At 43.9% G+C, this 21,095-nt stretch overlaps 2 protein-coding genes across 4 annotated transcripts in view; one reads left to right on the top strand and one right to left on the bottom strand.

The window, feature by feature from the left end:
• The window catches only part of USP47 (ubiquitin specific peptidase 47), a 100,925-nt gene extending 80,507 nt beyond the window's left edge, over nucleotides 1-20,418 (top strand). For all 3 annotated transcript variants that reach the window (XM_060177158.1, XM_060177157.1, XM_060177156.1), the window contains 9 exons: nucleotides 3,220-3,997; nucleotides 9,804-9,979; nucleotides 10,324-10,404; nucleotides 12,668-12,783; nucleotides 13,257-13,375; nucleotides 14,456-14,586; nucleotides 17,337-17,384; nucleotides 17,475-17,605; nucleotides 18,891-20,418. In XM_060177158.1, the coding sequence (XP_060033141.1) occupies nucleotides 3,220-3,997; nucleotides 9,804-9,979; nucleotides 10,324-10,404; nucleotides 12,668-12,783; nucleotides 13,257-13,375; nucleotides 14,456-14,586; nucleotides 17,337-17,384; nucleotides 17,475-17,605; nucleotides 18,891-19,065 (1,755 nt within the window). In that variant the 3' untranslated portion in view covers nucleotides 19,066-20,418. The remainder of the gene's footprint in view (nucleotides 1-3,219; nucleotides 3,998-9,803; nucleotides 9,980-10,323; nucleotides 10,405-12,667; nucleotides 12,784-13,256; nucleotides 13,376-14,455; nucleotides 14,587-17,336; nucleotides 17,385-17,474; nucleotides 17,606-18,890) is intronic.
• The window catches only part of DKK3 (dickkopf WNT signaling pathway inhibitor 3), a 46,588-nt gene continuing 44,120 nt past the window's right edge, over nucleotides 18,628-21,095 (bottom strand). Inside the window, exon 8 of the mRNA XM_060177170.1 lies at nucleotides 18,628-18,649. Within this exon, the coding sequence (XP_060033153.1) occupies nucleotides 18,643-18,649 (7 nt within the window). The 3' untranslated portion in view covers nucleotides 18,628-18,642. The remainder of the gene's footprint in view (nucleotides 18,650-21,095) is intronic.

The raw sequence follows: 21,095 nt of genomic DNA, 5'->3' as shown, positions 1-21,095 counted from the left end.
ACGTGTGGTGCAGTACACCAGACTGCCTGCTTGCTTACGTGTGGTGCAGTACACCAGACTGCCTCTTGCTTACGTGTGGTGCAGTACATCAGACTGCCTCTTACTTACGTGTGGTGCAGTACACCAGACTGCCTGCTTGCTTACGTGTGGTGCAGTACACCAGACTGCCTGCTTGCTTACGTGTGGTGCAGTACACCAGACTGCCTGCTTGCTTACGTGTGGTGCAGTACACCAGACTGCCTCTTGCTTACGTGTGGTACAGTACACCAGACTGCCTCTTGCTTACGTGTGGTGCAGTACATCAGACTGCCTCTTACTTACGTGTGGTGCAGTACACCAGATTGCCTCTTGCTTACGTGTGGTGCAGTACACCAGACTGCCTGCTTGCTTACGTGTGGTGCATTACACCAGACTGCCTGCTTGCTTACGTGTGGTGTAGTACAGCAGACTGCCTGCTTGCTTACATGTGTTAAAACAGAGGAAGTTCATATTGATGTTCTTGCTTCATCTAGTTTTTAAAGAACAGGTGCATTTATTGGTGAGATAAAGGGGCAAGTATTCTGTGAGAAAGAGCGCAGGCAGATGTGGGCATGTATCGCACTCATCCCTGAGAGGTGCGGGGAGAACAAGGGATCATTGAGTCTGCTGCCCTCCACTACAGCACCTTGAGGGCCGGGCCAACCTTGTGTCATTGTTTGCTTCGCTTCCTAGTCGGCAGTGAGTGAGTTATGTCACTCTTCATGATTCCGTTGAGCTCCATTCATGTGCAGTCTTCCTCTGTGTACATAGGCCACAGCTTCTTTGGCCAGTTTTCTTTTGTTGGGCACGTGGGCTGTTTGCACATAGCACTGCCGCGAGCGTAGGTGTGCTTAGATCGTTTTTGATTTATTTGTGATCAGACTGTAAAGCTGCGCACAGTCCCACACCACACCCACCACCAACGTTCTGTGTACCCGCCCTCCAGCTTCCCTGCATAAATGTTTTTATGTCCTTGGGGTTGCTCAGTGCTTTTTTTTTTTTTTTTTTTTTTTTTTTAACGTTCTGAGCTTTATTTTCTTTGCTTATTAAATAAAGGTGATAGGATGTATCTCGTAGGGTTTGGGCTTATTTCATTTCATTTCATTTTCTTTTTACCAGAGCACTAGTCAGCTCTGGCTTATGGTAGTTTGGGGATTGAATCTAGGATCTTAGAGCCTCAGGCACGGCCTCTGTTGCATAACTACTAACGTCGTCTCCCCATCCTTATGTAAGGCTTAAATGATTTAAGGGAGATAACGATTAAAACATATTTGCGCATTGTAAAATCACGTTATCAGTGGCGCAAAGCACAAGGATCCCGGTTCGAGCCCCTGGCTCCCCACCTGCAGGAGAGTCTCTTCACAGGCGGTGAAGCAGGTCTGCAGGTGTGTCTTTCTCTCCCCCTCTCTGTCTTCCCCTCCTCTCTCCATTTCTCTCTGTCCTATCCAACAACAACAACAATAACTACAACAACAAGGGCAACAAAAGGGAATAAATAAATAAATATTAAAAAATCACATTATCATTGTTATCATCATCATTAAAAGGTAACAAGTACATGGCCTAGATTTTTTTTTTTTTTAATTTTCTGTTTTTTTCTTCTTCAAATTCTGGGGTTTCAGTCCTCTAGATTTCACAGATGAGTGAAACCATCAGGTAGTTAGCGCTCTAACCTATTTTTTTTTTCTTTCTTTCTTGGGGAGGATTAATGGTTTACACTTGATGATAAAATACAGTAGTCGGTCCATGTGTAACATTTCTCAGTTTTCCACGTAACACTCTAACCCTCCACCCAGGTCCTCCTCCACCATCCTGACCATTCCAGGACCTGAACCCTCCTCTCGCCACAGACTCCTTCACTTTGGTGCAGTGCACCAACTCCAGTCCAAGTTCTGCTTAGTGTTTTCCCTTCTGTTCTGATTTTTCAACTTCTGTCTATGAGTGGGATCATCCTGTATTCATCCTTCTCTTTCTAGTTTATCTCACGTAACATGATTCCTTCAAGCCCCGTCCAAGATGAGGTGAAGAAGGTGAAGTCACCATTTTTGTACTAATTTTTATCCAACTGTTTATTTCCTTATGCCTTCATGTGATGTTTGTATGTACCGTTAAAATTTCAGATTTATCCTAGTGCTGTTTGACAGTAAAGTTTGAGAGGAACCTAACTATACTTTTTATTATTATTTTGTTAATACCAGAGCACTAATCACCTCTGGCTTGGTGGCGCGGGGACTGCACCTGCACAGCCATTATGCTATCCACCCCGCCCGACTTTTCTTTAGAGAGTTAACTCATAGTCCTGATTATGACATTTCTTGACTAGTAGTCTTTTTATGCAAAATTCAGCATACTACTCCTAGTTGCCAGGTTTATGTTTCATTTAATTTTTACTACAAAAATTGCAAATATACAGCAGTAAAGACCCTCATTGAGTTACTGTAATTATCACATCCTGCTGTACTTATATTCAAACACACACTACCGCCAGATCATTTAAGAAGTACCACATCATGCCGTGTCATCTGTGACCTGAGGGTGTCCTAAAAGATGGGCTGAAAGCATGATCACAATCACACCGTCGCCCCTCAGAGATGAACAGAAATGCTGTGTCACCAATAGCATTGTTCAGATCTTCTCACTACCTCACGGAACTGCTTTCCAACAGGGTCTGTCTGCTCAGACTATGCTTCAGATAAGAACCACGGTATATCTCTGAAATCTCTTTTGATCTATAGACTCCCAAGTGTTGCTCTTGTTACTTTATAGCTAACTTACAACTTACTTACTTACAACTCATTCATTTGTCCGTTAGTTGTTTATTTTTCTACTCTACCCTGAGTTTTGGTGTTGGACTTCCAAGTCAGTTTAGTACATTCTCGTGTTTTATGCTAGACTCTAGATTTCTTAAAAACAGAAGTAAAACAGAACAACTTCCTTAGAATGAATAGCAAGATAAAGCAAGGGGTGTGCGTGTCGGTGTGTGTGTGTGTGTGTGTGTGGGTGTGTGCGCGCGCACGCACCGCAGAGTACCTGGATAACCACACAGATCATGTGTATGCTCAGACTTCACAGCTAATTTTAAATAGTGAGCCTAACTTAAGTTTTATTATCCCTGATTTTATAATTCATTACTGCTAGTGCTAAAGTGAATGAGAAAGTCATTATTGTTAATGCTATATAACTCTCTGACTTGCCGCTTAGGTATTTGTTGAAAGTTCTGAGACTTCGGATTACCAGGTGGCCTTCACAGACTCTCATTTATGGAAACTCCTGGACCGGCATGCAAATACAATCAGACTGTTTGTTTTGTTACCAGAACAGTCCCCAGGATCTTACTCCAAAAGGACAGCCTACCAGAAAGCTGGGGGTGATTCTGGGAACGTGAACGATGACTGCGAACGGGTCAAAGGCCCCGTGGGTAGCCTGAAGTCCGTGGAAGCTATTCTAGAAGAAAGCACTGAGAAACTCAAGAGCTTGTCACTCCAGCAGCAGCAGGACGGGGACAATGGAGACAGCAGCAAGAGTACCGAGACAAGCGACTTTGAAAACATCGAATCACCTCTCAATGAGAGGGACTCCTCAGCGTCGGTGGATAACCGAGAACTTGAGCAGCATATTCAGACCTCTGACCCGGAGAATCTTCAGTCTGAGGAGCGCTCAGACTCAGATGTGAATAATGACAGGAGCACGAGTTCAGTGGACAGCGATATTCTTAGCTCCAGCCACAGCAGCGACACTTTATGTAACGCCGACAACGCGCAGATCCCTCTGGCTAACGGGCTGGATTCTCACAGCATCACGAGTAGTAGGCGAACTAAAGCGAGCGAAGGGAAAAAAGAGACGTGGGATACAGCAGAAGAAGACTCTGGGACTGACAGCGAGTACGACGAGAGCGGCAAGAGTCGGGGAGAAATGCAGCACGTGTATTTCAGAGCAGATCCCTACGCTGCGGATGAAGGTTCTGGGGAAGGACGCAAATGTATGTACTCATGGAGACGAGTCTCCTCGCGACACTCACTTTCCCTCCCAGACTATCTGAGCTACTAGCTAGGGAATGAATTGGTTGAGAGGTACTTTCTCCTAAGACCACTTGCACCTTCTTAGATCATAAGATTATTATCTGTCAACTTCACTTTCAGTTCTGATAGAATTACAGTGAATAGTGTTGTTAGACCATATAGTAGGCCTGAAAACCCTTTGTTTTCCAGTGCCCAGGTAAATATCCTTTGTGCATTTTCTCCTTTCCTCTGTCCTTCAATGCAAACAGTTCCATTTCCACAAGTAATTAAAACAGCCACAGGATGGAATGAGTCTTTAAAAAAAATAAAAAGGCAGTTTGAAGTAAGTAAATTGTAAGCTAGAAACCCTGAATTGCGTAATTTCAAACATATGGAAGATACATGTCCCCTTGGACTTCTGTGACAAGCAGCACTAGCACATAGGCCACCAGCATCTGTGAGGCTGAAAATAATGTGACAAAGAGCTTTTATCATACTGCCGACCAGACTCAAGGACTTGGCAGCATGAGCAGGTCCAAAGGTATAAAACCTTCCTTTAATTAAGCACCAGTGGGATTCAGCTGAAAAACTGAGTGCATCAGTTTGTAACAAGACATGCTAACATCACCTTTTCTGTTTTTATCTTTTACTTTTCAAAACGTTTTTTTATTCTCACTTAGCTTCTCTGAAATTAATAAAGATTCTTTGATAGGTAAGAAACTGGAAACTCGAGTGCTGGGCAGTGGCACAGGGATCCTGGTTCAAGTCCCCAGTTCCCCACCTGCAAGAGGGTCGCTTCACAAGCGATGAAGCAGGTCTGCAGGTGTCTCTGTGTCTCTCCCTCTCCCCTCTTCATTTCTCTCTGTCCTAGCCAATAAAAATGAAAAATGTCCACCAGGAGCAGGGGATTCGTAATGCCAGCAATGAGCCACAGTGATAGCCTGGAGAAAAAAAAAAAAGTGGTCTGGGAGGTGGCCCAATGGATAAGGCATTGGGCTCTCAAGCATGAGGTCCTAAGTACAATCCCCAGCAGCACGTGCACCAGAGTGATGTCTGGTTCTTTCTCTGTCTCCTATCATTTCACATGAATCGATAAATAAAATCTTTTAAAAAAAGAAAAGGGAAACGGAAACTCGGGGTGCATGACTTTAAGGCTCCTACTCCAGTGCTCCTTGCACTGCCGTCATGCCCCGCATCCATCACCTCTCTGCCCACCATCTGCCCCACTGACCTGTCCTGAATCCATGCTAGATGCCAGGCCCTGGGCAGCTTTCAAGAGACAGGAGCGACTAAAATGCTGCCTGGCACTTCCTCTTGTGAGGAGAAAGCACTCTTGAGAGAGAGCCACACGCTGTGATGCCTGTAGTGTCAAAACAGGGTTTGAGAAGGAAGTGGTAGAAAGTATGAAATCAGTAGTAAAAATGCACACATTTGTGTTGTTAGCTAATTCAGTCTTAGAGCCGGAGTAACTGGAGCCGTGCGGCATCCATACTTAGATCTGACAGAAGCCCAAGTGAGAAAAATGTGGATTGATGGGCCAGAATACAGCCCAAATAGCCTGATCCTAGTAGTACTTTTAAGTTTCTGTGGAGGGTTTACTTCATAAAGCCGGTCACCTCATATTAAGTAGAGCTAGCTTTGCTTCATAAAGCTGGTTCAGCTGTGTGCACTTGATGCTTAGAAACTTTTGACGATCAGAACTGATCCAAGCAGTTAATTTACCTGCAGTCGCACTGCTGCTGGGCCCCAGTGGTGAGGGAGGTGAAACTCAGGGACTTGAGGGTACGTGCATTCCTTCATCGCTGACTCTCACTCAGTTCATCTCATCGTAGTGGAAAAGTCACTGTAAGCTACTCTGCTTTCTCACTACCCTCAGCCTCGAGGCTGCTGAAGAGATTAAAGTAGCTCTTCAAGGAAAGATGGGAAGATTCTTTAAAGTGATTTGTTTTAGAATGACGTACTAGAAGTTTGGGTGATGGTATCAACCATAGGAAGAATTTCATGGGAACACTGATAAATCTGTTGTATTAAGAGTTTGAGGTCTGAGGGGGTTGGGTGGTAGCACATGGTGCAAAGCGCAAAGACCCACGTAAGGATCCCGGTTCGAACCCCGGCTCCCCACCTGCAGGGGAGTCACTTCACAGGCGGTGAAGCAGGTCTGCAGGTGTCTGTCTTTCTCTCCCCCTCTCTGTTTTCCCCTCCTCTCTCCATTTCTCTCTGTTCTGTCCAACAACAATGACATCAATAATAACGACAATGATAAAATAACAAGGGCAACAAAAGGGGAAAAAATAGCCTCCAGGAGCAGTGGATTCACTGAGCCCCAGAAATAACCCTGGAGGCAAAAAAAAAAAAAAAGAGTTTGAGATCTGAGGGGTCTCCTGAGGGTTAACGAAATCTTTGTAAAGGAGATTTCTGGCTACATTCAACCTTTTAGGAAATTCACAGTGGTCTAATTTTCATTGAAATAGTAAGCATGACAGTGAAGAGACGTCTTTTTATTAGCATTTATTTAGGATGCCAGAAAAGTGTCCTTTATAGAACATACACCATTTCATATTGAGAAAACTAGCTTGAGACGGAGTTGAACTGCTGTTAGCCAGCCGCCAGCTATCACAGCTGTCAGTACTGAGACTGGCCCACAGAGATGTGAAGCTTGGTACTTGGATAATATGTGAATAATCAGTAGTATAGATACTCAGAGCAAAGAAAGACAATTGATATTTGTAAGCAATTTGCTATCTGGATAGTGACATAATTTGTACGGGCGATTCATTTAAATAATGGAGCTATTCTTAAAATGATGTTCTTTACAACCTATGAATTGCCTGAGGGAATAATTATAGATGCTTATTTTCTCTGAAAACACTTCCCAGGCTTTACCTATTTACGTAGTTGCCGAGGGTTGCCAGGAACTATGCGTTTTAAGACAGTTTGATCCACTGCTATTCTGAGCTTGAGCCTAGTGTACATTCTTTTGCTAAAAGAAAAACCCTAGCTGAGCAATGCTCTGGTAAAATAAAACAAACAAAAGAAAAACCCTGAAGGTATTTTTGAATGCTACACAGTAAAAATACTAAACCCTGCAGTCTGAAGGGAGAGATTGAAAAATGGTGTGATGGTCTAAAACTAGGCGGACGCTTTTCACCAGAACTGTATTCGTCATTTCACATGTATTGACCCTGAACATTATAAGGTATCAATACTGTTATCTCTGTCTTATAAGAGAGGGAGTTCAAGTTAAGAGAGACAAGTTAAGTCCGAGTAGCAAACCTAATTATGATGGGAAAGAGCCAGGAATTCATTCAGACCAGGTCATCTGACTTGGAGCCCTTTGGTCCAAATCACTGTCTTGTGTCTCCCTGGGAATCAGCACTGCTAGGAGTGAGGCGAGAAGTGAAGGACAGTCACAGCTCACCTTGGATCCGTGCCCTGCACTGCACTTGTGTCCCGTATCAGCGTTGAGCGAGGCTGGCATGCTGAGCTCAGGGAGCGGGTCATCCGCCTGTCCCGTATCAGCGTTGAGCGAGGCTGGCATGCTGAGCTCAGGGAGCAGGTCATCTGCCTGTCCCGTATCACGTTGAGCGAGGCTGGCATGCTGAGCTCAGGGAGCGGGTCATCTGCCTTCCTGTATCACGTTGAGCGAGGCTGGCATGCTGAGCTCAGGGAGCGGGTCATCTGCCTGTCCCGTATCACGTTGAGCGAGGCTGGCATGCTGAGCTCAGGGAGCGGGTCATCTGCCTGTCCCGTATCAGCATTGAGCGAGGCTGGCATGCTGAGCTCAGAGAGCGGGTCATCCGCCTGTCCTGTATCACGTTGAGCGAGGCTGGCATGCTGAGCTCAGGGAGCGGGTCATCCGCCTGTCCTGTATCACGTTGAGTGAGGCTGGCATGCTGAGCTCAGGGAGCGGGTCATCCGCCTGTCCCGTATCAGCGTTGAGCGAGGCTGGCATGCTGAGCTCAGGGAGCGGGTCATCTGCCTGTCCCGTATCACGTTGAGCGAGGCTGGCCTGCTGAGCTCAGGGAGCGGGTCATCCGCCTGTCCCGTATCAGCGTTGAGCGAGGCTGGCATGCTGAGCTCAGAGAGCGGGTCATCCGCCTGTCCCGTATCACGTTGAGCGAGGCTGGCATGCTGAGCTCAAGGAGCGGGTCATCTGCCTGTCCCGTATCAGCGTTGAGCGAGGCTGGCATGCTGAGCTCAGGGAGCGGGTCATCCGCCTGTCCCGTATCACGTTGAGCGAGGCTGGCATGCTGAGCTCAGGGAGCGGCTCATCCGCCTGTAGTTATTTTTTTCAGGCAGTCAGCAGAACCCAGCTCAGCCACAGCCACACATTTCTGATTTCTAATCAAGTCATTTTTCATTATACTTACTTGTGGTGCCACGTTGGATAGCATAGACAGCCCGCCTCCCTTAAAACCTGACCGTTAGGGAGTCAGGTGGTGGCACAGCAGGTTAAGCGCATGTAGCGCAAAGCACAAGGACCAGAGTTAGGCTCCTGGTTCGAGCCCCCGGCTCCCCACCTGCAGGGGAGTCGCTTCACAGGCGGTGAAGCAGGTCTGCAGGTGTCTGTCTTTCTCTCCCCCTCTCTGTCTTCCCCTCCTCTCTCCATTGCTCTCTGTCCTATCCAACAACGATGACATCGATAACAACAATAACTACAATAGTAAAACAACAAGGGCAACAAAAGGGAATAAATAAAAAAAAAAAAAAAACGGACTGTTAGCATTTAAATAAAACGCTTGGGAATTCACATTTAAAACAAATCACTCAAAAAGTATTTGTAGCAAAAGAAACCATTGTCCTGTTTATATTTTCTATAATGAATCATTTTTAAATAGGAAAACATAAAGCGAAAATTAATCTGGGAAAGTCACAAGGAAAAAAAAAAATGAAGAGTTGAGGTGACCTGGAGTGTAAACCTGGGAGGCTTGGAGTCTGACTCTTGGCCTTTGATGCCCATTTCCTAGAAAACCCAGGGCTGATTCGAGAGGGAGCCTTGGGACTGCAGAATGTATTGTCTTTACTAGAGAATGAATTCCAGGGGAGACATTACAGTGCCCGGGGATAAAAGCTTCTGATCAATTCAGACAGTGTTGTCGCTACAGATAGCCATGTCGGAAAACAGACATCCTCATATGCTGATCTTGAGGTTTTTGCTCTGCTAGAAACTTTTTTTTGCCAAAACTAGGTCTGCTACGTATCTGCCATTGCGTTTAAGTCAGGACAGCCCTGGTGGGTCTTCCCATGTTTCTCAATGTCAGAATGTGTCATGACTTTCCCAACAACCCCGCGTCATCATCTACATCATTCAAACGGAAACATGGAGGTTCCGAGTTGCTGGTGAGTTGCTGCCTGTCCCCTACTCATAAGGAAGAGAGAAAGCAGAGTTGGGACCCAGCACCCACACTGTTTGATGTGCAGGCTAGAAATTTGTGAGACGGACGTGATGACCTCTACACTGCGGAAACCAGGCTGTAGACTAGAAACGTGAGCACTTCAAAATGATTCTTGGGTGTTTAGTTTTGAACTTCGCAGCCTTACTAAGTAATCACTTGAATGTCTCAGAACTTGTCAGACTATCAGATCCTCTTTATTCAGTGTCTGTGTTATCTGTCCATTCATTGTGGTTGTGGTCTTACATAAAGGTCAAATAACTGAAAAGGGATACCTTTTCCTGCTGGTGGTATAATAAAAAAGTATATGATGTGTTTATTTATATTCTAAAGGTTTCTTTTCGTTTTTGTTTCTGTTATGTTTTTTTTTTTTTTTTTTTTTTTTTGTGCTTAGGGTTGATGGTGCATGTTGATAAAAGAATCACTCTGGCTGCTTTCAAACAACATTTAGAGCCCTTTGTTGGAGTCTTGTCCTCTCACTTCAAGGTCTTTCGAGTATATGCCAGCAATCAAGAGTTTGAGAGCGTCCGACTGAATGAGACACTTTCATCATTTTCAGATGACAATAAGGTTGATTAAAATAATTTTAAATGATCACAAGTTTTTTAAATAATAGATTTGTGAACATCTTGTACTGCTTCCAAGTAAGGTGACATAGATTCCCCAAAAGGATTAATTTTCCTTTGATGTTTAGTGGTTGTTTTTGGTGGTGTTTTCCTTCATCTAACAAACATTTAAATGTTAATTGTGTGTCAGTTATTATTCTAGGTGCTGGGGAATCAGGTTAAATATATATATCCTGTTCTCAAAGGGTCTTTAATCTAGACAATTTTAAAAAATGAAAACTACTGATGGGGTAAGAATGGGTTTATTCTAATGAGGCAGAACATCTAAAAATGTTTTTTTATTTCTAGATTACAATTAGACTGGGAAGAGCACTTAAAAAAGGAGAATACAGAGTTAAAGTGTACCAGCTTCTAGTCAATGAGCAAGAGGTGAGTAATGCACTGGAGATCAGTATAGGTCAGTTTGGGTAGTTATTAGAAATACGAAGTCCGTGGTCCGGGAGGTGGCACAGTGGTAAAGCTTTAGACTCTCAAGCATGAGGTCCCGAGTTTGATCCCCGGCAGCACATGTACCAGTGTGATGTCTGGTTCTTTCTCTCTCCTCCTATCTTTCTCATAAATAAATAAAATCTTTAAAATAAATAAATATTTAAAAAAAAAAAAAAAAAAGAAATACGAAGTCCATGGATTTTACTACTGGCCATTTCTCTTTCTAGAGCAGGTCGTGGCCAGTGTCTTAGATTTACAGGCACTGTTGCCTCTTATCTTTGTTGCTTCAAAGCTTCTCCTCAGTTTTGCCCTTGTTGCACAAAAGCAGTAGATAAGCCAACAGGACTGACTCTGCCCCTGTGAATTCCTGTTGTCCAGAGATAGTGAATGATCAGATCCCTCGGGCCACTTCTTATTGTCCTTCCATTCTGTGAAGCACCACTAGCATGCTGGGATAAGGCAAGATCTTCTTGCTTTTAAAGAGGGCATTTGGTTGTGCTTGCTTTTAATAGTGACCATATATATAATGCTCCAGATGGATACCAGTTAACCTATAGAATTTATAAGTTCTTTTTATATTCAGAGTCATTTTTATATGTAGCAATCTTTTTGTGTGTGTTAACTCTGTGCTCTAAGTCCTTACAGATGCCAATTTTTTTTTAATATTTATTCCCTTTTGTTGCCATTGTTGTGGTTATTGTCGTTATTGATGTTGTCGTCATTGGATAGGACAGAGAGAAATGGAGGGAGGAGGGGGAGACAGAGAGGGGGAGAGAAAGATAGACACCTGCAGACCTGCTTCACCACCTGTGAAGTGACTCCCCTGTAGGTGGGGAGCCAGGGGCTCAATCCAGGATCCTTCTGCTGGTCCTTGTGCTTTGCAACACGTGCCCATAACCCGCTGCACTACCGCCCGACTCCCCAGATACCAATTCTTAATCTTCATCCTTTACCCTATATTAGAGGTATTATTCCATTTTATAGATGAAGAAACAGACACACAGAGAAGTAATTTCCGGATGTCGTACAAGTTTTAAATGGTATGATAAGGCTTTACTTGGGCTGTTTTTCATAGAATAGTCAATAAAATGTTTTCATTCCTGTGACATAGACTTAAGGTAACTCTCCAGAAGATAAACCAAAGACCCTGTTTTCAGAATGTTAATAGCATTTCATTGGGGGCCTGTGAAGATGTAAAAAGCAAATAACAAATAAGTATGAAACGCCTTTACTTGTACAAAAAATATTTAGTCTGGGGTGGTCGGGCAGTGGCGCAGTGGGTTAAGCGCACGTGGCACAAAAAGGACCGGCATAGGGATCCCGGTTCGAGCTCCAGTTCCCCACCTGCAGGGGAGTCGCTTCACAAGCGGGTGAAGCAGGTCTGCAGGTGTCTTGTCTTTCTCTCCCCCTCTGTCTTCCCCTCCTCTCTCCATTTCTCTCAGTCCTATCCAACAACAATGACAGCAATAACCACAACAATGTTAAAACAAGGGCAACAAAAGGGAAAATAAATTTAAAAAATTAAAAAATATTTAGTCTGGAACCCATCATATAATAAATGTATGTGATTCTTGACCTTTTTTTTTTTTTTTTTTGTCTCATGGTTCTAGGTTTGGCTTTGTGAATACTGTGTCTCTTTGAAATAGTGAATTAGTATCCATTTTCCTCATTTTGGCCCATAAAACCAATTCAAGAAGGGAAATACAAATGTTAGCTTAATATAATCTACCCAGTGATCCTGTGTGGAGGATATTCTCTGCATTATGAAAAAATTTGAGACACAGATATTGAGCAGACATGCCCAAAATCCAGAGTTAATGAGTTAGAGCCTAAATTCACGTAGTCTTCCTCCCCCTCATCCTCCCTCTCATTACTGGCACTGTGTCTGCATGACAAAGTCCACTGCTCCTGGTGGCCATTTCACATTGAAAGAGAGAGAGAGAGGGGGAAAGAGAAGTAGGGGCACCTGAGTCCTGCGTCGCCACTTGTAAGCTTATCCCTGACATGGGAGGTGGGGAGCCTGAACCTGGGTCCCTGTGCTTGGTGGTGTGTGTTCTGTGCTGCTGTTCCACTGCCCGGCTCTTAGAACCCAAAATCAAGTTAAGGTAGACGCTTAAACTCCGGCCTAGACGTGTCACATCAGAAAGTATCTTACTAATCTTTTGAATATTTAAAGTAAAACTTGTTTGTGTTCTATTTCTAGCCCTGCAAGTTTCTCCTGGATGCCGTGTTTGCTAAAGGAATGACTGTACGGCAGTCCAAAGAGGAGTTGATTCCTCAGCTCAGGGAGCAGTGTGGGTTAGAGCTCAGCATTGACAGGTAAAGTAAGGCCGCAGTGGCAGCAGTGGTGGGAGAAAGACTGGGCTGGGCGCTAGGAGTTTGCAGCAAGCTTCTGTAGACGAGTGCCCAGAGCATGGCAGAGAGCCGCACCGTGTGCCTGAAGCTGGCACCTTAGTCCCCACTGTCACATGTAGCAGAGTGCTGCTCTGCTTATCTTTCTCTGTTTGAAAATCTTACATCATATGAAACAAGGAAAATGCTGTCTTTCTCGAAAGCTGGATAGTCAGATATTCCTGTACTAGTCAGGATTTTTGTAGTGCTGATTAATAGAAGTAAGCAAAAAGATTAGAACTGATACTGAATTTCTTCTCTGTCAAATACTTAAATGTAAGTACTGAGAACGTATCATTCCGTTTTTTCCAAAACTTGTAACAGATGACCATTTCTGAATTTAGACATAGTCAGAGTTAAGAATTCAAATCACAGTGGTTTAATAATCATCACATTTCTAGGTTTCGTCTAAGGAAAAAAACATGGAAGAACCCTGGTACTGTCTTTTTGGATTATCATATTTATGAAGAAGATATTAATATCTCCAGCAACTGGGAGGTTTTCCTTGAAGTTCTTGATGGTATGATCGATACTTGTGTGGTAACGGGTTAAAAATACTCAAGGACATCTTGGGTCTGTCCTCCCCCAGAGGGGAGGAGTGTTCGGGGAGGATGACCGGGGGCCTCTGAACTCCCGGTTCCATCAAGGCCTGGAGAGAGAAGCAGGGAAAAGGAAGGCTATTCAGAAGTAGCAATAAATATAAATACTTTGAGGAATAATAAGCCATGTCTGTGACCTTGGGAGAACCAGTGCAGTTTCCAGTAGAGGGAATGGGGACACAGAACCCTTGTGGCGGGAGCCGTGTGGAGTCGCACGCTGTCATCTCGTGATCTCGTGCGTGAGCACGAAATCGCCCGTCAGAAAATACTGCAGGGCTGCGAGCAGAGCGGGGCCGGCAGCGGGCGCCACGTCCTGGGGAAGGCGCGGCTCTGAGACGGCGGCTCTGGCGCTTCTTGTGGAGAATTCCGCTGCTCTCTCGGCTTGTTTACTTCTCTGTTTTGTTGTTGTGGTTGTGGTAAACTTTGTTTTGAGTATGTGGTATTGATTTATCGGGGGTCTTTAGGATAATGATACTATTAGTTTTATGAATTTATTGTCTCAAAGTTCTTTTTTAAATATATTTATTCCCTTTTGTTGCCCTTGTTGTCTTTTTAATTGTTGTGGTAATTATTATGGATGTCATCGTTGTTGGATAGGACGGAGAGAAATGGAGAGAGGAGGGGAAGACAGAGAGGGGGAGAGAAAGACAGACACCTGCAGACCTGCTTCACCGCCTGTGAAGTGACTCCCCTGCAGGTGGGGAGCCGGGGGCTCCAACCGGGATCCTTACGCCGGTCCTCGTGCTTTGCGCCCCGTGCACTTAACTCGCTGTGCTACCGCCCGATTCCGTCTCAAAGTTTTTGAGCCAAATGCAGCTGTGAACAGAGATACACGTGTCCCTTCCTATTAAAATCTGAGTGTCCTTTGGATGAACTAGGCCCACTTGTAAATAATAACATTTGAAGGAAGTCTTCTTGTTTAATCAGACAGTGCAGGAAAATGACATTATGAACCTTTAGAGAAACTAGAACCATGACCTCAGCTCATCTGTGTCTCACAGGGGTGGAGAGGATGAAGTCCATGGCGCAGCTGGCCGTTTTGTCCAGACGTTGGAGGCCTTCCGAGATGAAGCTGGATCCCTTCCAAGAGGTGGTCTTGGAAAGCAGCAGTGTGGAGGAGCTGCGGGAGAAGGTGAAGTCGTGTTCCCAGCGGGAGCTGCTCCCACATTGTCTTTATGTCCAACAGCGAGTGCCAAATAGGACTGCAGTGACTTCCTCTCTCCTGGTCCCTAGTGCCTGCACGCAGTGAACAGTTCTCGTGGCTTCTGGCCGTCCAGAAGGGACGCCTCACTTTCTGTACTTCTGTTAATTTTACCCTAAGTCGTCAGGGTTAATTAAGTTACTGGAGTGACTTGTCCCCCCCCCCCCCCCCCCCCGTGTGTGTGTGTGTGTGTGTGTGTGTGTGAGTATGTGTGTGTGTGCGTGTGTGAGTGCGTGTTTATGTGTGCGTGCATGTGTGTGAGTGTGCGTGTGTGTGTGTGTGTGAGAGTGTGCGTGCGTGTGAGTGTGTGTGTATTTCAAGATCAGATGAGGCTAGAGAATCCAGGTAAAGGTCTCTTAAATTTTGTATTTTTTCAACATGTATTTATGATGATGAGGCACAGAAAAGGGAATAATGAAAGAGGACATCGGCAGCACTGCTCCACCGTTCATGAAACCTCCCTGTAGGTGGGGGCAGGGGCTTGAACCCAAGTCCTGGCATGTGGCTTCACTTGTGCCACCAGCAGGTGTGCCACCTGACGGCCCCCATTTTCATCTTCGGAATGTGAATTCTAGGGCCCGTGAGGAAAGGCTGAGTGAGAATATTTGAAATTTTTGAAGATTTCCTTACTCTGCACCAAACACAAAATAAATTGCATTGTATTACATTGTTAGAAGATATAATGAAATAAGTATGCTGAAAATACTACACATATAACTCTGAAGAAAGAATTTTTAAAGCATAATACCAGAACTTAAAAGACCACCTAAAAATTTAAATTCTCAGGTGGGGAGACAGCATAAGGATTATGTAAACACTCTCATGCCTGAGACTACTGAGCCCCAGGTTCAGTCCCCCGCACCACCATAGACCAGAGCTGAGCAGTGCTCTGGTGTTTCTCTCTCTGCATCTCTCTTAAAAAGAAAATACATATTTTTAAAAAAAAAAATTTTTTTTTAATGAAATCTTTGTTTAGTACACAAAGACCCAGGTTCAAGCCCCTGGTCCCCACCTGCAGGGGGAAAAGCTTCACAACTGGTGGAGTAGGGCTGCGGCTACCCTCCCCCCTCTTTAAAGCTTTCTATCTTTATTTATTTATTGGATAGAAACAGCCAGAAATCAAGAGGGAATGAGGTGATAGAGAGGCAGAGAGACACCTGCCGTCCTGCTTCACCACTTGCAAAGGTTGTCCCCTGCACTTGAGGACTGGGGACTCGAACCTGGGTCCTTGCGCACTGTACCCTGTGCACTCACCCAGGTGCGCCACCACCCGGCCTCTCCCTCTCCCTCTTATTTTCCCTTCGCCTCTCAATTTCTCTCTGTCTCTATCCAATAATAAATTATTTTTAGAAATTTTAATCCTTTGCATGTGCCAAAAAAAAAGTTTAAAAAATAACCTCTAAACAAAGCTAGACTCTCCGTATATTTAAACCTTATATGAAAATTATATTCATCATTTATTATAAGGAACTACTACATTTATAGAAAGATGCGCAACCTAATTTTAAAACAGATAACATGGGTAGACAATTCCTAAACGAAATGCAAATTAAAATAGCAGTAGTAGTTTTTACCTCTTAAATTAGAAAAGATTCAGAAAGTCTTCCAAGAAGAAAACCGTTGAAGGATTGTAGGAAATAGTAGCATGCCTTTGGTAAATGATGGAATTGATCGAATTTGGCGCGGGCAGCAGTGCTCTGGGTTAAGCGCACATAGTGTACATTGATGTAATTCTCTCAGGGTTCAATTTGCTGTTGTTTGTTAGCATTTCAGGTATATATTGAGTTGCTGGGAAACTCAGGTCATTTTCCTGTTTTGGTTTTGTTTTTGTTCTATGCAAAAATGTATCATGACTTTCCTGATGATCCAGTCATTCCATGTATCCGAAATGAGTCTGTTGAGGGTTGGGGAGGTAGCATGATGGGCATGCAACAATGCTTCAGAGACCAAAGGCCCCAGATTCTGTCTGCAGCACCGCCATAAGCCAAAGCAGAACTGTGCTCTGGGGGAGAATGTGTAAAAAGTAATGACTTTAAAAAGAGGGAGAGAAATCAGATTATTTTTATGCATTTGCAGAAGTTTGCACGGAGTGGTAGACTTATACAGTGCAGTGCTAACTAGGAGAGGCAGAACGTGTACTCAGTCCATCAGGAGGGAAGAATATGCTCTGTTACCCAGCTGCTAGAGAGATGAAGTCAGTCTTATCCTTTCTTATATGTATAGGCTGTTCGAGTGTGACATATTTTGAGCTTCGTGTTTGTCTGTTAGAAATGTGTGCGTGCAGTTTGTGCCTGCACAGAGAAAGGCCTGGAAGGACTGTTGTGCTGCTTTTGGGACATGGTATTTGTAGGGTAGTCAGAGAAGATTCTGCCACGTGTCCTGAAAATATCCAGGCTCTTTTTGCTACGTTTGTAAAGGAGTATGTAGATAGCTTTTCATGGGGCCGTGTGGTGGCACACTGGGTGACCACACCCAGTTACAGTGCACAAGGACCCAGGTTTACACCCCCAGTCCCACTGCAGGGGAGAAGCTTCCCAAGCAGCGAAGTGGTCCTGCTGTCTGTCTGTCTCTCTCCCTTCTCAATTTCTTTCTGTCTCTTAACAAATAACATGAGAACTTTCCTTATGCAGTTTTTTTGTTTGTTTGTTTAAACAACCCCCCATTATGTCTTCTTTTTACAGCTTTGTGAAATCAGTGGTATTCCTTTGGAAGATCTTGAATTTGCCAAGGTAAAGCCCTAAGAATGCTTGCTTCTGGACATTCCTGCTTAGTAAACTGAGTTGCTAGTATGAGTTGCTCACTTGTTCATTTCTTCTTAGGGCAAAGGAACTTTCCCCTGTGATATTTCTGTCCTTGATATTCATCAGGATCTGGACTGGAACCCTAAAGTTTCTACCCTGAATGTCTGGCCTCTTTATATCTGTGATGATGGTGCAGTCATATTTTACAGGTAATATTCACAGCGTTTTTCTAGAGATGTGGCTTTTTTTTTTTTTTTTTTTTTTTTGCTGTGCATATGTTTTGTTTTCCACAAATGTCTCTACTATGATGATGGAGAACAGTTGTGGTCATAAGAAATAAACTGAGCCATGCCTTAGTTTGAAATTTTCTGATAGTCACTTTAAAGGAGAAACAGGTAGAATTAACTATAGTAAACTATTTCTGACCCAGTAAATGCAGAATATCATCGTGCTACAAGGTGATACAAAGCTGTCGGTGAGTTATTCTGTCCTCCGAGGCATGTGCTGCATCTTCGAGGTGCTCTGTCCTGGTCACACCGCAAGCACTTCGCGGTTCAGAGGAAGCGCAGGGCCTCGTGGCTGTGGTGCTGAAAAGCAAAGATGTAGAGGAAAATAGCTCTGGGTCCTGGGGGGAAGAGTTCAGAGTTCGCTACGCTACTTACCTCATTCTTCACCTGTTAAGTGGCAAAAACAGTCTCAGCCGTGCACGAGTCTTCTGAAAATTAGAACCACTGCATTAAAAATAACTGATGTAAAGCCTATTAGCTGTGGATGTTCAATATCTGCCAGCTATTACTATAGTAAAAAGAACATGAAAGCTGTTCTTTGCCATTTTTAAAAGTCAGTATTATGTTTGTGTAATAAGCACATTAGAGATTCAGGGCCAGACGGTGGTGCATTGGGTTAAGCGCACACAGTACAATTCGCAAGGACTCAAGTTCAAGTCCCTGCTCCCCACCTGCAGGGGGAAAGCCTCAGGAGTGGTGAAGTAGGGCTGTAGGTGTCTCTCTGTCTCTCTCCCTCTCATCTCCACCATGCCTCTCAGTTTCTCTCTGTCTATCCAATAAGTAAACAAATAAAAGAGATAAAGGGCATCTTTGGGAGCTGGACGACAGCTCACCTGGTAGAGCTTACGTTCCGCGATGCGTGAGGACCTGAGTTCAGGTTCCTGGTCAGCGCCTGGGAGCACCATGCAGTGGGGAAGCTTCGTGAGCAGTGTAGCGTTGCTGTGGTGTGTCTCTGTCTCTCACCTTCTGTTTAGAAGAGGAGAAAGAAGCCAGCGGAGTGGTGGAGTCCAGGTGCAAAGCCTCAGCTGAAAAGTCCAGGGCCCCCCCCCCCAAAAAAAAAAAAAAAGACGGCATCTTACTGTGTGACGTTAACTTTTCCAGTGGCGATCGGATTTCGTTTGCTCACTGTAGAACTTTATTTAAGCGTGGATTTTTAAAGACAGGTGGTTGTATTAGTATAATGTGTCATTGATACTTTTTAATGTAGGGATAAGACAGAAGAATTAATGGAGTTGACAGACGAGCAAAGAAATGAACTGATGAAAAAAGAGAGCAGTCGACTCCAGAAGACAGGACATCGCGTCACGTACTCACCTCGGAAAGAGAAAGCACTAAAAATATACCTGGATGGGGCACCAAATAAAGACGCCACTCAAGACTGACTCTGCTAGTTGAACATTTTCCCTGGGGGATCTGGTTTTCGTTAGGCGGTTCACTGCTGCTGTGTCAGTGCCATCATGGGCAGACGTGGCCGGGTGAGCCGGTGACACCAGCACTGATTGGACTGCTCTACCCCAATCAGAAGCCCAGTGCCCAGTGGGCCACTATTTTGACTTGGAATCATGTTGTGCACTATAGTCAGATGTACTGTAACGTGGAAAGGGATGTGCAAAAAAAATAAAAACAAGTAGCAAAACCTACTAGAAAAGGGGGAAGGGAAATGAGTCCATTTCTTTTGCTGCGGACAAATGTGCGCATAGCAGCTAGTCAAACTGGCCTCAGACAGGATGCTCATAGCTTAACAATAAGAGCTGTGCGAAGGCCCCGAGTGAATGGAGTTTCTGTTTCTTTCACTGAACACACATTACCTCACTGACGATCCGGAAGTAAATGCGGTGAGTGCTGACTCTTAGGAAGCAGCAGCAAAGGAGCCGAAGAGAGACATCCTTAGAACCAGCGGTAACCCAGTAAAGGATTGTGAAGCTGCATTTTTGATCTGTCTCATTATTATTATTTTTTTTTTTTTTTTGCTAAGAATTAAGAACATCCTGAAACATCCAAATGTTTCCCTGAGGCCTCTCTCAGCAGGTGGTGGCTTATACTGCTGCAATATTGTAATTATAACTGATTGTACTTAAGTTATGGATGTAGAGAATGTCTCACTCAGTCAGCATGTAAATAAAATTGTTCCTGTTGAGTTCCCATCATTGCAGCTCAGCTGTTTCCCAGGAGAATTCTTGTCACGTGTCATTCTGTACATTTGTGCACCCGGTGTGTGACCATCCTCAGTGAGGTCCCTCAGTGCTGGGTCCTGTACGGCTGTTTTTACCCTTGTTAATGAGGTCTTTCTGTTCAGCGGCTTTTTTTTTTTTCTTCTTCTTTGTACATTTATTTTTCAAGATTGACTTCAAGTTTGCATCTTATAGAACTGTTTTTTAAGTCCCACTTTAATTTTTGGAGTTCTTTGTAGCTGCGTCTAGTTTAACTTTGGGGAAAATGTCTTAACATCGTGTTGAATAAACTTGCTACTGTTAGTAAGTCAGGTAACGGCGCAGTCTGACGTAGTCAACATGATCAGGTAACGGCGCAGTCTGACGCAGTCAACATGATGTCATTGCAGAGTCTATAAAAGTTGGCAAGTCTTTGCTAAACACAACGTCAACGAACACAATTCTACGTAAATTTTGAGAATGCCATCTTATTTATAAAAATCAATTGAGAAGGTTTTGGTAAAACTTTTTCATGCCAGATGCTGTTTACAACAATGAACACGCCAATAAAACATTTGTTCATTCTGTTGTGTTACTTTAGTCATTAAACTCTTTGTGGATAAAGAATCTGGGTTAAGGACAGACCTGTTTTCCTTACTATTTTGTAATGTGTATATTGAAAATCCCATCTCTATGATCAGATGTGTTTGCAGTCAAGCTGTCATAGATGAAAAATGCTAATATTTAACTTTGGAGGATCCTGTCAATATTTCAAAATCAGATTTTTACCTGTTTTTTTCTTTTTAAGAAAGAATATAATTAGAAGATAGTTTTAGTAGATACTGGCTCTGCAGTTGGAATATAATTACTTATAATATCTTGTAAGTCTCTGGGTTCCATGAGGGAAAAAATATTTTATATGATATTTTTCTGGCTAATTTGTATTTCACTTAGACTAGTAATCTTCTAAATTTGACTGAAGAAGTACCCTCCTATTAAGTGGATGGTGTTCTTGGATGAAAACTTGAAAGCATTTGTGATAAATCAATTGTCTTTTGGATCACTTGGTTTTCTGATGTGACCTGATAGCTGTTTTGGTTCTGGCACCAGCCAGCTGACTTGGGGTACGGTGATCCATAAATTGGGTTTCTGTTCTCAAGGGCTGCAGCAGGGGAGGACCAGTTTATATTCTCAACAGAACGGGCTTTGGCTTGACCTCGCTTACTGTCCATACAAGACTAGACGGTACGATTTTTCTCACA

The sequence above is a fragment of the Erinaceus europaeus genome, chromosome 17 (genome assembly GCF_950295315.1).
Source record: "Erinaceus europaeus chromosome 17, mEriEur2.1, whole genome shotgun sequence".
NCBI classification, from domain to species: Eukaryota; Metazoa; Chordata; class Mammalia; order Eulipotyphla; family Erinaceidae; genus Erinaceus; species Erinaceus europaeus.
This window is presented reverse-complemented; position numbering and strand designations above follow the sequence as displayed.